Genomic DNA, 18688 nt, shown 5'->3' on the forward strand with positions numbered 1-18688 from the left:
GGACTTCACTGAACTGTGCTGCTCAAAACCTTTTTTTTTTTCAAAAGTTTTTTGAAAGCCCGCACCGCACCGCACCATAGGCTATTTCATCATGAACTTATGATTTTGGGATACTGCTAACTGGGAGAGATGTAATTAGAACAATAGAAGTTGAAAAGGCACCATGAGGCTATACAGAAGGGTGGGGTCCTTTTTTAATGTGACAATACACATCTTTTAGAATTTCACAATAAATACCCGCACACACACACAAATGTATTATAATAAAATGTTTTATCAAATGCAAGTACATAATTAAATAATTATTTTCGAGGGCTTTCTTACCATACTGATTTTCCATTATTATATGGAATTCAAGTGTTTCAGATCAAAGGATTGCATTCTGTCACTGAGTATATATTTTACTATAATTCCTAAATAATGATTTATTTTGTTGTTAGCAGAGCAATAGTGTAAAGGTTAAATGGTCTTGAAAATGGTCTCGCATTTGTCTGGTCTTGGTCTTGGTCTCGCCCCCCCTCGGTCTTGGTCTTGTCTCGGTCTCGGGTTAGGTGGTCTCGACTCCAACGCTACTTTATATATATTTTTAAGTTTAAATAAACCTTGCCTTTGGGTTAGTCACTCAATTTATTCTCTTGAGCTTGATTCCTTCCCGGCCTATCTGAATTCTGTTGTATTGATACAGTGCATAGAAGTTATGGCAAACTAACATTGTTTAGTTTTGCAATCTCAAACTCAAAATGTATAGTAAGTGTTAGTTAAAGGTGTGTCGCTGATGTAATCGGTCACAGCTCGAAGTGGCGATGGGGTCTTGAAATTTATTGGAAGGGTCTTGAAAAAGTCTTGAATTTAACCTCAGGATTGCTGCATATACCCTGTTATGGCAACATCACTGGTCAGACAATATTGGGCTATTTTATATAGGCTAATGAATGTATTTATTTGGCATTTCCAACCGGCTACTTGAGCCGGCGACCTTTTTAATTTACCGGCCCACGGCAACAAATATCGGCTAAAAGCCGGCAATTACCGGCTAACGGAATCCCTGACACAGTCTTACTAAAGCTTCAGCATATTGACACACACAGTCTTACTGAAGCTTCAGCATATTGACACACAGTCTTACTGAAGCTTCAGCATGTTGACACAGTCTTACTGAAGCTTCAGCATATTGAGACACAGTCTTACTGAAGCTTCAGCATATTGAGACACAGTCTTACTGAAGCTTCAGCATATTGACACAGTCTTACTGAAGCTTCAGCATATTGACACAGTCTTACTGAAGCTTCAGCATATTGACACAGTCTTACTGAAGCTTCAGCATATTGAGACACAGTCTTACTGAAGCTTCCTCATATTGACACAGTCTTACTGAAGCTTCAGCATATTGACGCAGTCTTACTGAAGCTTCAGCATATTGAGACAGTCTTACTGAAGCTTCCTCATATTGACACAGTCTTACTGAAGCTTCAGCATATTGACACAGTCTTACTGAAGCTTCAGCATATTGACACAGTATTACTGAAGCTTCAGCATATTGACACAGTCTTACTGAAGCTTCCTCATATTGACACAGTCTTACTGAAGCTTCAGCATATTGAGACACAGTCTTACTGAAGCTTCAGCATATTGACACACAGTCTTACTGAAGCTTCAGCATATTGAGACACAGTCTTACTGAAGCTTCAGCATATGGAGACACAGTCTTACTGAAGCTTCAGCATATTGACACAGTCTTACTGAAGCTTCAGCATATTGACACAGTCTTACTGAAGCTTCAGCATATTGACACACAGTCTTACTGAAGCTTCAGCATATTGACACAGTTACTGAAGCTTCAGCATATTGACACAGTCTTACTGAAGCTTCAGCATATTGACACAGTCTTACTGAGCTTCAGCATATTGACACAGTCTTACTGAAGCTTCCTCATATTGACACACAGTCTTACTGAAGCTTCAGCATATTGAGACACAGTCTTACTGAAGCTTCAGCATATTGACACAGTCTTACTGAAGCTTCAGCATATTGACACAGTCTTACTGAAGCTTCAGCATATTGACACACAGTCTTACTGAAGCTTCAGCATATTGACACAGTCTTACTGAAGCTTCAGCATATTGACACAGTCTTACTGAAGCTTCAGCATATTGACACAGTCTTACTGAAGCTTCAGCATATTGACACAGTCTTACTGAAGCTTCCTCATATTGACACAGTCTTACTGAAGCTTCAGCATATTGACACAGTCTTACTGAAGCTTCCTCATATTGACACAGTCTTACTGAAGCTTCAGCATATTGACACAGTCTTACTGAAGCTTCAGCATATTGACACAGTCTTACTGAAGCTTCCTCATATTGACACACAGTCTTACTGAAGCTTCAGCATATTGACACACACACAGACTGAGTCTTAATGAAGCTTCAGCTGACACACACAGACTTACTGAAGCTTCAGCATATTGACACACACACACACACACAGACTGAGTCTTACTGAACCTTCAGCTGACACACACAGACTCTTAGTGCACGTTCACACCATACGCCGAAGCAACGCTCAAGCTACGCTGAAGCCACAAGTTTCATTTCGGCGTCCTTGTTAACAGGCGAGGCCGTTCACACCAACCGCGTGCGTAACATGCTCAAGCCATGCTGAAGCTGTCAGGCATGAAGTCAATGGAGGTTGTGGGCGGGGTCAAGGCATGCCGAGCGAGGTAGTGAGGAAAAGAGTGCTTCTTGTGTGACTGGTTTAGCATGAGCTCAGACAATGGCTAGATCCTGAAGCTTCAGAATATTGACACACAGAGACTCTCAGTTGAGTCTTACTAGGGATGCACGATATGGATTTTTAGAGCCGATACGATAACCGATAAATATATTCTTCTTGGCCGATGACCGATACGATATAACCGATAATTATTATAATAAAAATAGAGATATAATTATTATTTTTTGTTTTTAACCTGTATTTTATGCACACCTGGGGTTAAAAAAGGGTTAGGGAAGATGTATGGATGTAGTGAGCATAGCTCTGACCTAACCAAATCTAACTGACATCACTGTGAATGCAAAACAAAGAAAACTTCTGATATAATATGATTGTTTTAATAAAGTGTATCACTCAATTATAGTCAATACAAAAATAAAGGCTTTTATAGAACGGAAAGCCAAGCTGCTTAGTCTGCAGATAAAACACAATGACAAAGGCATAGTAATTTAGACTCTTATTGTCAAACTGATCTGTTTGATCAAATTTTGCATTGGTTCCAATTCTCAGTGAATTGTAGCCTGGGCCCAATGAATGGGGCAGGCACTATAAACCATCTGTGTCGTTTCACTTTTTACTGAAAAATGCTGCCACCAGATTAAAGAAAAGACACTATGTAATGTTGACTGACTGATGCTTTTTATGTAGCCTAATGTGCGTGACTGCGCCTTTGTTTTCATTATTGGCTCTGTCCCGCAGCTAATGGTAACTAGCGCGGTTAGCTTAACGTTAGCGAGTGTTTTTTTTTAGTTAAATACACAATCCCTGGATGTTTCATTTTGGGTAAAGGGGTTTCCATTAGTTTCTATAAGTTTACGTCAGCTCTGTGTATTAAGTGCTTTTGATCACAAGCCACAGACTGTAAATGTCACAAGCAGTTTGTCTGCCAAGCGGACGAGCCTGCAGTGCAGGGTGGGCCGCGCTACGAGCTAATGCTAACAAAACTCACTAACAAAAACAACAAACATATCCGCTGCATCATCGCCAGCTTTGGTTTAACGTAATGCCAGCTTAGAGGTTTCCCCTCCTCTCGGAACCTGTGTGGGACATGGATTGCAAATTACAGTAGCTTTCTGATCATTCTGAAACTGAAAAACAGCAACACACTACACACTGGCAGCAGCCATGTTTGCGTCGCAGCTGTGATGTCACGAATGTGCGACAACAAAAAGCTCCGCTTCCGAGGCAAAAAAATAAACAGGATTATTATCAGATAATTTATCGGAAAAAGGCCATTATCGGAATAATAAATAATAACGCAAAATGGCCATATCGGCCGATAATTTATCGGTCCGATAATTATCGTGCATCCCTAAGTCTTACTGAAGCTATAGCATATTGACACACAGACTCTGAGTTGCTGCTCTCTTCTCTGCCCACAGCCACCTGATAACCAGAAGCTTGGTCTGTTGGAAGCGCTGCTCAGGATCGGAGACTGGCACCACGCCCAGAGTATTATGGACCAGATGCCTTCCTTCTATGCCACTTCTCACAAGGCCATTGCACTGGCGCTGTGCCAGCTGGTGCACCTGACTGTGGAGCCTCTCTACCGAAGGTGCCCACTCCCCCAGAGCCACTTAGTGCCCACTGTGTGTAGCCACTCCCCAGATCCACTTAGTGCCCACTGTGTGTAGCCACTCCCCAGATCCACTTAGTGCCCACTGTGTGTAGCCACTCCCCAGATCCACTTAGTGCCCACTGTGTGTAGCCACTCCCCAGATCCACTTAGTGCCCACTGTGTGTAGCCACTCCCCAGATCCACTTAGTGCCCACTGTGTGTAGCCACTCCCCAGATCCACTTAGTGCCCACTGTGTGTAGCCACTCCCCAGATCCACTTAGTGCCCACTGTGTGTAGCCACTCCCCCAGATCCACTTAGTGCCCACTGTGTGTAGCCACTCCCCCAGATCCACTTAGTGCCCACTGTGTGTAGCCACTCCCCAGATCCACTTAGTGCCCACTGTGTGTAGCCACTCCCCAGATCCACTTAGTGCCCACTGTGTGTAGCCACTCCCCCAGATCCACTTAGTGCCCACTGTGTGTAGCCACTCCCCAGATCCACTTAGTGCCCACTGTGTGTAGCCACTCCCCAGATCCACTTAGTGCCCACTGTGTGTAGCCACTCCCCAGATCCACTTAGTGCCCACTGTGTGTAGCCACAACAACAACAAAAGCATGCACAAGTACCCTTTACACCAAAGAATCACATGCCGGAGTGGACACAGCTTGAACGCTGTACCTCAACTCCTCTCTATACCAGCATTTCTTTCAATAAATAACAAATGGAGAATGGCACTGAATAGCTAAGCAAAATGCCTGTCAGATGATATAGCTTTGACTCACTGGTCTGTGACTTGCAGAGCTGGCGTCCCCAAAGGGGCTAGAAGCTGTGTGATGCGTCCACTGAGGAACAAGAGGGCCCCTCGGCCTGCAGAGAGCTTCGAGGACCTCCGTAGGGACACGTTCAGCATGCTGGGCTACCTGGGCCCACACCTCTCCCACGATCCCATCCTCTTTGCCAAGATAGTGCGTCTGGGCAAGGGCTTCATGAAAGAGGTACAGTACCATAATCACTACATGAATTCCTACCCTACATCTTATTTTGACTTGTATTTGACTCGTATTGTTTTGCTCTTTGCTTCTCAGTACCAAAGTGATGGCAGAGCTGATGTCAGAGACAAAATGGTAAGTCCAAAAAATGGACTTGGCCCAAGAACTGCCTTGGACCATTATAGGACAGTGCTGTAGTGTAGTGAATATTGATGCTTAAAGCAGGACTAAACTCCCCAGATTTCTGTCAAAACGGTATTCTACTTGATTTGAAAACTCTGCAGGCAAGATGGCCGCCTATACTCCCTTCTGTACCCTTGCAGAATTCCTATCCCGGCCATAAACTATCATAACTTGGGCGGCTGTAGCTCAGGAGGTAGAGCGGGTCGTCCACTAATCGCTTTGGATAAAAGAGGTCGGTGGTTCGATTCCCGGCTCCTCCAGTCTGCATGTCGAAGTGTCCTTGGGCAAGATACTGAACCCCAAATTGCTCCCGTTGGTGTGCCAGCACCCTGCGTGGTAGCCTGTCGCCATCGGTGTGTGAATGGGTGAATGTACCTACTGACTGTGAAGCGCTTTGGATAAAAGCGCTATATAAATGCACCCATTTACCATTTACCACAACTTGGCCAATAAGTATGTAAGATACAAAATAAAACAAATTGTAATGTCTTTATTTGTTGTAGAATGCAGAGGACATGTAACTGTTTAGTTAAACTCGCATTCCAGGAATATTGTATTTACTGCGCTGCCCTAAAGTAAAGTAGTTGGCTCGAGGCTGTTTCGTCCTGGAACCCACTCGCTTTGCGCTAGAACACAATCGAATTGGGGGTGGAACACGGCAGGATTGGCCACCGCCAATGCCAGTGCCCAGAACTGTCAAATCAAATCATCGACAGAGACGCTATGGCCCGCCTCCCAGTATTTTCAGTGTATCAGAGATAGATATCATAGAGAACGTTATGAATATAGCCGGTTTGCTTTACTGGGTCTGTCCAGTTATTCATGTTCATGACTTCTACGTTTGTTACAGGAGACACTGTTGAGTTGTTTCCTAAGTATTGCAGACCAGGTGCTACTCCCTTCTCTCTCTCTGATGGAGTGCAATGCTTGCATGTCTGAAGAACTGTGGGGCCTCTTCAAACTCTTCCCCTACCAACACAGGTGAGAGATACATGCGCTCACACACAGACACGCATAAAGCAACACAAAACAGTGCTCCGGGAAGGTGTTTACTGGTGTGATTAGAACAGAGTAAGTCAGACAGGAAATCGTTCATTTAATCTGTATGTTATTTATGAAAAGTTCACTGCCAGAGTGCTTTTATTTTTAGAGCCTTCGTTTGCATAATTGGCACACTGTGGGAATTACACTTCCAAAGGTTTTCTTTTACTTTTGGTTGTCAGTCACCTTGTCATAGCTAATAATTAGTTACGGAAAATAGATTTTGTAGCCGAGTTCTGTCGGAAGGCTCATTCCCCCTCCCCCCCTATGTTACGGCGCGTTTGAACACAAAGGTCATGATGCGGTTATTTACGACACAACATGGCAGACCTGCGGCTCCGATTCAACTGTCTGCTCCTGTCCTTTGATTGTGCGTTTGTTTAATGTAGCTTCCCAGCTGTGTAGAGCAGTTTTTATGCACTGTGATTGGCCCTGATTGGTATCCAAATGCCAGCCAGCTAACAAGGTGAATAAAACAAACTGAACCAGTAGCAAAAAAGTATTGGTGAGGCCTTACTCAGGCAGGCATGGTACAAAGGCTTGCTGGAGGGTGCGCAGACCTCTACTTTGTAGATTACTTGATTATTTCACTATCTTCTACAATAAATCTTGTCTAGAGTGTCAAAGGACTGATTTGATGATATGAATTGAGAACAGGCTTGTCAGTGTTTCCCACAGGATTTTGAGTATTTGTGGTGGGGGACCGCAGACCCCCTAGGGGGGTGCGGGGGCATGCCCCCCCACGAGATTTTTTTAAACATTTTAAAGTAAAATGCATGAATTTGGTGTACTTTGAGAAAGCTTAAGAGCAAAATTAAAAGGCTAGATCTAAGTAAGAACATGTCATCATTACTGTGCTGTGGGTTTACAATGACAAACTAAATTTCTCCCTATAGGTCAGGGATACTCAACTTGCTTTGCCACTTTCGTGAAATGATAGAAGGCGAGGGGCCAGTTAATAAATAAACAATATACATTTTTCTGTAGCGGATTGTAGGTTTTTGGGGTGTCAGCCGGAGTTTAGGCTGACAATGTTGTGCACACCTGATAGTTAGTTAAGTTAAGTTAGTTAGGTTAAGTACATACATACTGTAAGTACCTGGGTAGCGAGCAGATGGCGGTATTTGACAATTTAGCAGCTAAATCATAGATTATTGAAAGATATTCCATATTCCAGACTGAAATGCTATAACAGAAGTATTGGCCAGAATGACATGAACATTTATTGGACACTTATTCAGCGGATATCTTGCATGTTGCGTTCAGGTGCACTGTAAAAAAAAAAAAAACTTTTTTTGTCAACATCATTTTGTGGCGGTCCAAATATTATTGTGGCGGCCCGCCACAAATTCCTTTATGTATGGGAAACACTGGGCTTGTAGTGCAGTTCATTTATGCCTAGCTCTACACAGTGAAACTCTGCTGTGTCAGTGTGTTTACAGAGGGTTGCCGTTTGTGCTGAATTTGATGTGTCTAAGGGCTTTTGAGGTATTTTGTGACATTTGTTCGAAATATGATTTTGAAGTGTCTGCCAACCGTGAAGGTGCACTCCTTTTATTAAACTGAAAGGCTGAAAGCAAATGAGGTCATCACTTACTGCCCACTGACAAATAGTCACATACTTTATATACCCACAACATGCGAGTAGCTGACTAGGCAAGGGTTACTTTGAATGAGCTCATATGAGCGCATATGACATAGCACATATCCAAAAGCACAAAAAGCCAATTTTTCATATATTCTCTTAAAGTCGAGCTGAAATGGAATATGGCGTTTTAACTATTTTAGATCAGCTCTCCTCAGGGTTTCCAACGACATTATTATGACAACTGATACAGGCGACTGCGCAGTTCTGGTGCTGTTGGACCTGATGTTAGACAGACTCAGGGAGTGGGTAGGTATTTCAGGCTCTGCCCTCCAGTGGTTCTCCTCCTACCTCAGTGGGAGAAGTTTCTCCGTGGCTGTGGGCCCGTTCGCGTCAGACAGGAGCCCTCTATCCTGTGGCCTGCCCCAAGGCTCTGTTATGGCCCCCTCTCTCTTTGCTCTTTATATGCTCCCCCTAGGCATCTTAATTAATAAATTTAAGGGTGTCTAATATCACTGCTATGCAGATGATATCCAGATTTATTTTTCTTTCAATCCTGATCAAATGGATAACATAAAGACCCTGCTTGCATGCCTGTCCGCCATTGAAGAGTGGATGGCAAACAATTTCTTGCAACTTAATGCTTCCAAAACAGAGATATTGATCTTAGCAGCTGAAAACATCGCCTCTAAGATAGCTAACCAGTTAGGACCTTTTAGTACGAATGTTCGGACCAACATCAAAAATCTTGGAGTCACTTTTGATCAGTCTATGCACCTCGACAATCACATTAAACATCTGACCCGTAACTGTTTTTTTCACCTCGGGAACATAGCCAAGCTCCGGGGCATCCTGTCCACCGCCGAGCTGGAGATAGCTATCCATGCTTTTATTTCCTCTCGGCTTGATTACTGTAATGCCCTTTTTTCCTGCCTCAATAAAACATCAATAAACCGGTTACAACAGGTCCAAAATGCTGCAGCCAGACTACTCACTCGGTCCAAAAAAACGTCCCATATCACTCCGATCCTTTCCGCCCTACATTGGCTGCCGGTCCATCTTAGAATCCATTTTAAAATTTCTGCCCTACATTGGCTCCCGGTCCATCTTAGAATCCATTTAAAAATTCTGGTTTTCACTTTTAGAGCTGTCCATGGCCAAGCCCCCGCATATATAGTCGATCTTTTACATCCATACACGTCAAACCGGGCCCTGAGGTCCTCTGAGCTAGGCCTCTTGGGAGTGCCTCGAACCAGGCTGACAACCAAGGGGGACCGTGCTTTTGCGGCTGTGGCCCCTAGGCTGTGGAATGCTCTTCCCCAGGGCCTGAGAGCCTCTGCCTCAGTGGAGATTTTTAAAGTACAAATAAAAACTCTCCTTTTTAGACAGGCTTTTGATATGTCGTGATTTTATGTAATTTTGATCTGTTGAGTTATGTACCATACGTCTGTTTTATTCCTCTGTTTTTATGTCCCTTGTTTTTATATTGTGTTTTATATTTTGTAACTGTTGCTTTAATTTTGTTAAGCGCTCTGTACATTCGTGCTGAGAAAGGTGCTATATAAATAAAGTTTTACTTACTTACATGGGTCATAGAGTGCACCTATTTAACAATGTATGTCAAAAAATTCACAGAAATTCTATTTCTTTGGATTTTTATATCAAAATTGTTTTCTTCATGTCAAACAAAAATCTACAGTGTGCTTACATCAGCATGTACTAACCAAGTTCAACCAATAATATCATGACGTCCGGCAGCTGTCAATCAATCTCTAACTTGGTTCTCCGGCAGCGGTGCGGTGCTGACATAGAGCTAACTTTTACGTAGCTGATTTTTCTGTGGGGGGGGCAAAGGCCCAAACTAGGGATGGGCATTTCTAGCAAAAACACTATCCGAAATTCGCTGGCCAAAGTCGACTTTTAATCGAAATTCGAAAATAAAATAAAAAATGTAATTTTTTTTTTTTTTTTTTTTTTGTGTTTGTGAGTGAAATGTTGCATTGTCTCCCCTGATTCTAAGTATAGTCGAATCGCTTGGTTTGAGCAAATAAAACAATTTTTATAAGCATTTTAAGCAAGGTTTATGGAAAAATGAATGGCGGATAAAAATTGTTTTACTTGCTCAAACCAAGCGATTCGACTATACTTAGAATCAGGGAAGACAATGCAACATTTCACTCACCCAAAAAAAAATTTTTTTTTTTTTTTTTTTTTTTTCAATAAACGAATTTCGACTTTCAATAATAAAAGTCGACCTTGATAATAACAACGATTATTCGAAAATTCGAAATTCGATGCCCATCCCTAGCCCAAACATGTGTCATCCTCTCCCTCGTCTTCCTCCACCCTGGCAGCCTGCCTGCTCCGCTAACGGGGGAGATGAAGGGGGGGAGTAATCCTCCACAACTGAATAGAGGCTAGCATCCAACTCATCGCTCTCAGACTCCATATTTGTTTTGGTTTGTTCTGATGCACCCACTTTTCAACGTCTATGGTCCTGCTCTGGTCTAGGGATGTAACGATAACCAGTTTTAATGATAACCGTGATACAATTCCTTACGATAACTGTACTGTTCCAAATTTTCATTATCATTCATACCGTGATCACCGTGGTACCGTGATTACAGTGCTTTGAAAAACATGGTAAATACTGTCCATCATCAACCAAAGTTGGCAACGGTCTCCCTGATGCAAACGTGCAGCCTTGGAGAAATGATTTCAGTGAGTGTTCAATGTAAAACGTTGTAAAATTATTTCAGTGAGTCTCTCAGTACTTTTTGAACATTTTCAGCAATTTTTTATGAATACCGTGATAATACGATAACCGTGATAATTTTGGTCACTATAATCGTGATGTGAAATTTTCATACCGTTACATCGCTACTCTGGTCCCGCCTACAGTAAACATTTCACTCAGAAATCTGTCATGATAAGGAAGTTAACTACGGTACTAGAAATACCGTTTCAGCTCAACTATAAAGCCCATGCTGACTATGTGGATTTTTAATTACAATGATATGTTCAATGTAGGGCTGCCACAAACGATTATTTTGATAGTCGACTAGTCACCGATTATTTCAACGATTAGTCCACTAATCGGATCATAAATTGCAGCTTATCGCACAATTACTCAATCGCTCTGATTTAGGTATCGTCAGCTTCTAAATTTAGCTTCAAGTTGTTTTAAGCATGTGCCAACTAAAAATAAAGACAATTAAGATGATAATTCACTCAAAAATAATATTTTCATGAACTTTAAAGTTTAGAGCATGTAGCAGCATATTTATTTCTGGCATCAATGTACTTGCATGTAATAAATGTAATATAGTGCAAATTGCAAAATAGTACACATTGAAATTTAAAACATATAGTGCAATGAAATATGTACTATCCATTGAATGAATAATGCAAAATAAAATTAGGGCACTACTACGTGGAATGGAAATGGAACCAAAAACTATTTACTATGTATGCAACCAAAATATCAACAAAAATAAATAGTTTCAGTCTTCTCAGGCAACACATTTTTAAATGTAATAAGTAGAGAGTGCAAACTGCGGAGTAAAATGAGGTTTCCAGTATTCCCGTCAGCAACACGAGCTTAACGTTGCTATGATGACAACGTTACAGCAAGGCTTTTAACGTTAATATCGTTAGCCAATAGCTAACGTTAGCAGCTAAAACTTAACGTTGCGGTTGGCAGTGAGCTAACAAGCTAATTAGCCTTTATCTCCATCATCGTCTGCATTCGCCACAACGTGCTTCCCTTTGAGATGCTCGCGCATCATACTCGTGCTGCCATGATAAGCGAGTTCAGCTTATTTAGCAGATTTTGCATTTCACATTATTGTGGGTGAAATGCTCCCACACTTTGGACGTATGAGGACGGCTAGACATTTTTATTGTGTTGAAAGCACTGGGAGCAAGCTGCAAGCTGCTTGTTTTTCCGGTCACGGTGATGTCACGTTTTCCCCGGATGATCGGTACTGCGCATGTGCATCAAAGACAGGACGGAGACGCCTGGAGGTCAGGCCAGCCAGTGAGGCCATCGCAGGCAGCAGCGTCGGGGAAACAAAACAAATGTTTTTTTCTTTTTTTCATCAAAAAAAAACCGTGCGATGACGTTGATTACCAAATACGTCGGCGACGATTTTGGTCATCGCGACTAGTCGACTAATCATGGCAGCCCTAGTTCAATGCATTCAGTGCATTCTTGTTGGTATTTTTAAGTCCTACTCCCAGCTTTGTCCTATTGATGTTTTGGTGCTGGATAACTAAACCTTTAACTGTGATTTGCTCCCTTAGGTACCGGTTATATGGACAGTGGAAGAACGAGACGTATTCCAGTCACCCACTTTTGGTCAAGGTCAAAGCTCAGACTGTAGACAGGGCCAAATACATTATGAAGTAAGTCACTTTGCAATGGCCACTTTATCATTACTTGTCGCATACTATCTTTCTGATGTGTCTAATACCTGTTAGTGGTATCTTTTGTAAACTTTTGCTGTTTCAAATCCAAATGTTCTCCCCAAGTTCTCTTTGAGAGAACAAATTGAAATTTGAAATCCTTTCTGTTTCGCGTTTCTCCCCCAGACCATGTCGCCGCTTTGGTAGAAAGAAACACACAAACAGTAGTTATCCTATATAGTAAATGACTGAACGATTATAGAAACATATTATAGGCAAGTGTGTAAGTCAGCATGATTCGGGAAGGACTTAACTGCAACCATTTGCGGTGGTGAATCCATCCGTCCAGAAACAGTTCATGTGGCCTGTATGTTTCAGCATGTGACGGTCTCTGCACACCCAACGCCTTCTCATTCCCATCATGTCCTAAAGCAGTGCTTCCCAACCACGGGGTCATGACTCTTGACCCCAAGTGGGGTCGTTTGAAATTTCTACTTTTTTCTTTTTTTTTACACACACACAATTTGAAACTACATTTGAGTTCTGAGTTTAATGTTGGAATTCTGAAAAAAAAGTCAGAATTCTGAGTTTAAAGTCAGAATTCTGACATTAAAGTCAGAATTGATGTCATCACTGATGTCACTCGAGCAATTGTGATGTCAGCAGTGAGTGATGATGTCACTAGTGGTGTCACTCGAGCAATTACAATCTTACTACTATAATAGGGCGGCGTTCTGCATCTGTAAACAAAGAAATGTGGGGAACCCCTGTCCTCCAGCAGTGTTTCCCACAGAATTTTGAGTATTTGTGGTGGGGGACCGCAGACCCCCTAGGGGGGTACGGGGGCATGCCCCCCCGCGAGATTTTTTAAAACATTTTAAAGTAAAATGCATGAATTTGGTGTACTTTGAGAAAGCTTAAGAGCAAAATTAAAAGGCTAGATCTATGAAGAACATGTCATCATTACTGTGCTGTGGGTTTACAATGACAAACTAAATTTCTCCCTATTCACCTTATGTAGCCACGCCCATTTGACCTGGTTGTGTGGCCGTATCAAAACTTCCGGCTAAAAATAATAATAAAATAAAATAAAAAATGGCTGCGCTGCTCCAATATCATCTAACTCTGAATTAACTAATAATTTAGCCAATTGTATGTAACATACCAAATAAAAGCAAATGGCAATGTCTAAGAATGCAACGCCATGTAACTGGCTCATTAAGTCTCGCATTCCAGGGAATTACGTTAACGTCTGCGGGTCTTTATTGACGTTAATAGCTCGCGCTGCTATCGCGCTGCCTCGGAGGAGAGACAACTATCTGAAGCTTTCTTTGTTGGAGTCCAGGTATGTTTTACAAGAAAGTGCTCGTCATTGTCGACGATAACGTTATCTGACCTGGCTAACAGTGGATACTCGCTTGCTTGCTGTGTACCGGCTCAAAGTAGTAGGCTACGTTATTTATTTTACCCCTTCACTGTCCGCTCCAAAAACAACTCTTTTATTTTGCGCCGTGACCGCCGGAAGTGTTAAAAGGACCCGGAAGAATTTGGTCCACTGTAAGGTCTGAACATAAGGTGAATAGGTCAGGGATACTCAACTTGCTTTGCCACTTTCGTGAAATGATAGAAGGCGAGGGGCCAGTTAATAAACAAACAATATACATTTTTCTGTAGCGGATTGTAGGTTTTTGGGGTGTCAGCCGGAGTTTAGGCTGACAGTGTTGTGCACACCGGATAGTTAGTTAGGTTAAGTACACAAGTGCCTGGGTAGCAAGCAGATGGCGGTATTTGACAATTTGGCAGCGAAATCATAGATTATTGAAAGATATTCCATATTCCAGACTGAAATGCTATAACAGAAGTATTGGCCAGAATGACAGGAACATTTATTGGACACTTATTCAGCGGATATCTTGCATGTTGCGTTCAGGTGCACTGTAAAAAAAAATTTTTTTTTTTTTTTTTTTTTTTTTGTGTCAACATCTTATTGTGGCGGTCAAAATATTATTGTGGCGGCCCGCCACAAATTCCTTTATGTATGGGAAACACTGCCTCCAGTATGTTGATGTTTTCTCAGGACCCCTTGGCTCACTATACTAACGTGCCCGGTACGTTCCTCTGCCGTCAAAAATAAAAGTAAACCCGTGTCGTGCCGTGTCGAAAACATTTCCTCTTCCTTGACTTCACTTGTTGTGACCAGCCCAGTGAGCCCACTGCTACCGACATCCCCGGGGTCCTGGCGCCAGCCTAATACCTGAATCTCAAAATTGAAAATCAAATACATCCCCAATGAATGAATATCCAAATAGTCAAATAAATACTGTCTGGTCCAGCGCTATAGCTGACAAACGCAAACTTTCTCCAATGTCTGTGAGGCTTACAGAAGTGACTGTTTGCTTTCCACTCTCTGCATCTTCCCTGTGGTTTTAATCTGCTGCTGTCTGTCTTGCTTGCTTTCTGTTTCCCAGGCGATTGACCAAAGAGAATGTGAAACCATCTGGAAGGCAGATTGGCAAGCTGAGCCATAGCAATCCCACCATCCTTTTTGATTATGTAAGTCTTATTATTTTATGGTCTTAAACATACACTAGTGTTAGTCCCATGATGTCAGTAAACTACAAAGCCAAACTGATTGCAAATTTTGGCAGAACAGGTAAATATGCAAGGTGCTACAGCACATGTCAAAACAAAGTCCACCATATCGTCGCTGTCGGGGCAGGTATGTCAATTTTTTCTTTTTCTTTTTTTGTTGTCATAAATCGATGCCATTGGTCACCCTTCACGTCTGTGGGTTTTACAAAATGTAACCAGTGGAAAGGCATACAAACGATCTTGTGAGTAAGTCTCATAACTCCATTCGCTGTTAGACTGTCCCTCAAACCTCGAAGTGCCGCCCCTACCTCCGTCTCAAGCCCCCCAGCCAGGAGTATATCGGAAAACAGACACGGGCAGACCAGAACCGAACGGCGACTAGACTAGACTAAACTGACTAGACTAATGTTAGCGTTAGTGAGAAGCTGTGTTCCCCTGAGACGATGCCTCTAACTCGGCGTAGGAGCGGGCTTGAGGTCGCTGCTGGAGGAGCCGCTGTGCACGCCTGTGTGCTCCAGAAGGCGAGCGGCTGTGCGAGGCTGCGTGCCCCGGAGAAAGTGCCTCAAAGTCGGACTGATAATCCTCTAACACCATTTGAGTTTATTCAAGTAAGATATTAATAATACTTAATTAATAATAATATTAATAACACATCCAGCAAGAAACGGACCACAATAAAGACATATGCCAACTTTGAAGACGTGGTGTTCAGTATTTTAAGAACAGTTTTGTTTTGATTTCCTGAAAAGTTGCTGTTTTGGGGATACAAGGTTTCCGCCCGACAGCGACGATATGTGACTGAATCTCACCCCAACCACCGTCGTCAACCCCCTCTGCCTGAACTTCATCAGCATTTTTTATGTGGCCCTCTGTGTTATTAGTTCACCTGGCCTGCAGATATGGAAGTGTGGATGCATGTGCTAAAGATGGCTGTGTGCACTGAACCTCATTTTGCCTCTTGACTTTGTATAGTTATTGCTGTGTTGTTGCTGTCTTATCACTTTATGCTATTAAAGGCTCCCTCCAGTCAGTTTTCCTACCTGTATAACCGTTGTGTTCTATGAAAACGTTCTAATATATATTTGCATATTTGTACCTCAACTGATTTGCACCAAATAACTTACATTGATAAGAACCAAAGGCTAATAAATAGCTTGTTCATGGCTGCTGCACTGTTGTGAAAAAAGCAGAACAGCTTTGTCTCTTGCCTTCAATATACTATTTGTCTGCAGCGCAAGTCACCGGAAACAGTATGGCCATCCTGTACCTCTGTAAAACCTTTGTTTAGAAGCCATGATATTGCAACAAACCGGCCAACAGATACCAAAGCTGATGGGCTTAATGGAAAGAGCGCAACTCAAACTGTTTAACAGTTCTATCAAATTTGTCATTCAGTGGCATTTTGAGCCTGGCGAACATAGTAGCTAAAGAATATAGCTAACAACTAGCTAACACCATAGGCTAACGCTAGCTGTATTTATATCAGTCATGACATCATAATGACTATTGCATTGCATTCCATTAAGTTATCACCCCTTTTTAGCAGCATCTTATTTATTTTTTTATTGTATCTCTCACAGATCCTGTCTCAGATCCAGTGGTACGACAACTTAATTGGTCCAGTGGTGGACTCCTTGAAATACCTCACATCTCTCAACTATGACGTCTTGGCCTGTATCCTTCACTGATTTAGAGTCAGACAATATTGGGGACGGGGGGGCGGCTTTCTCTGGTTTACTGGGTTCTTCCACTTAACTCTGTCTTAAGATTGCATCATCGAGGCTCTGGCCAACCCAGAGAAGGAGAAAATGAAGCATGACGACACCACCATCTCCTCTTGGCTTCAAAGTATGTTTCCTAACTGAAGTTTATGAAAAAGTGGGATTGTTGCTGTGCAACATTATCGCACCATTCACTTGCATGCAAAATAAAAACAGTAGGGATGCATGATATGGATTTCTTTTCAGCCGTTACAGATGACCGATAATTACCTGCTTCTCATGGCTGATATGATAACCAATAATTTCACATTTTTGCATTTTAAAGAGAACTTGATAATCTGTAGTTTATGCACAGCTGAGGGTGAGAAAGTTTAAAATCTAATGAGCAAAGATGGGTGATGTAATATTCCATAGCTCTGACCTAACCAAATCTTACTGACATCACTATTGTTAACACAAAACAAAAAACACTTGCGACTCTTCAAATGTTACTTTATTTTTGGCCGACACATCTGGCTTTGTCCAGAAGGAATTTAGGAACCACTTCTGTTGAGTGACGTCTCCTGCACGCCAATCCGAGGAAGTCTTTCAGCCTTCTGCGGTACTCAGCCAATCAGAACACGCAGCAAGTCTTTGGGTGGGATGCTGCAGTACTCTAAGCCAATCACAAATGCCTGCCAACCGGCAGCAAACTTGGCTGCGAGAGATCGCTGCCTTAAAAGTATTGAATTTTGTTTACAAAGGTCTAAAATTTGTTCTTGTTACTTTGTACATGACAACAGCCAGTCAGTCTGGTAAACACCAATGTTCTACCACATAGCATTGTTTGAGCTACCACCAGTGAAGTGGAAAACAGACAGAGAAGCTAACTGGACAGCTAAGCTAACGAGTACATACCATGTAAGGGCGTGAGCGCATTACAGCCACCGAAACATGTAAACGGCGGTGTCCGTCTGATGCAGGAGTGTACTGAAAACAGCGGGCCAGAGAGCAGAGAAACAGCGTTTCAACATGCTGCTGAACGATGCCGAGATGTTTACTGCAACCACTGAACCAGCATCAAGCTATGTCCCACTAGTGAATATAAGACTTCCGTTGGATGATTTTCAAAGTAAAAGAATGATTCTGCACAAGTAGAGCGTGCATGACCGCCACTGAGAAAGTATCATTTTGCCCATTAAAAACAATAAACTAAGCATTTAAATCTTTAAATCTGCTGTAAAAGACAAATTGTTTCCATATGACAATAATAACATTTAGAACGTTCTACTCAGTATTTAAATGGTAGTAGCTGGTCTCTAAGACTATCTAAAAAATAAAATCTTCTTCAAAATAAAATCAATGTATCATCTGACAATTGCCACTTGTGGCACTTTGACAGTAATCTACATGTGTATTTTAAGTTCTTTGAAGTTGAAGTAGAAATCTGCAGCACACAAAAAATCTCTAATGATATATTTAGCAAATTGTTTAACAATGCCGCTGCCTGCTACAACAGGCTCATCCGTTGGCCATATGCTAGGTTTTGACCTAGCCTAGTTTCTAGTCAAGTGGAACAAAAAACTTCACAAACATACTTTGGCTTTTATAGAGCATTTTACCTCAGAATCCAAATGCTTTGACATAATCTGTCAAATCAGACATGTCATTGCATTAACTACAGGTTATCAGACATGTCAGTGCATTAACTACAGGTTATCAGACATGTCAGTGCATTAACTACAGGTTATCAGACATGTCAGTGCATTAACTACAGGTTATCAGACATGTCAGTGCATTAACTACAGGTTATCAGACATGTCAGTGCATTAACTACAGGTTATCAGACATGTCATTGC

General features: G+C 42.0%; 1 protein-coding gene across 2 annotated transcripts in view; it reads left to right on the forward strand.

The window, feature by feature from the left end:
- The window catches only part of thoc2 (THO complex 2), a 90300-nt gene that overhangs the window by 34269 nt on the left and 37343 nt on the right, over window positions 1–18688 (forward strand). For both annotated transcript variants that reach the window (XM_083637509.1, XM_083637510.1), the window contains exons 11-18: window positions 4155–4327; window positions 5132–5327; window positions 5418–5456; window positions 6355–6485; window positions 12436–12537; window positions 15006–15090; window positions 16710–16803; window positions 16897–16977. In XM_083637509.1, the coding sequence (XP_083493635.1) occupies window positions 4155–4327; window positions 5132–5327; window positions 5418–5456; window positions 6355–6485; window positions 12436–12537; window positions 15006–15090; window positions 16710–16803; window positions 16897–16977 (901 nt within the window). The remainder of the gene's footprint in view (window positions 1–4154; window positions 4328–5131; window positions 5328–5417; window positions 5457–6354; window positions 6486–12435; window positions 12538–15005; window positions 15091–16709; window positions 16804–16896; window positions 16978–18688) is intronic.

The sequence above is a fragment of the Poromitra crassiceps genome (assembly GCF_964638095.1).
Source record: "Poromitra crassiceps genome assembly, chromosome: 1".
NCBI lineage: Eukaryota > Metazoa > Chordata > Actinopteri > Beryciformes > Melamphaidae > Poromitra > Poromitra crassiceps.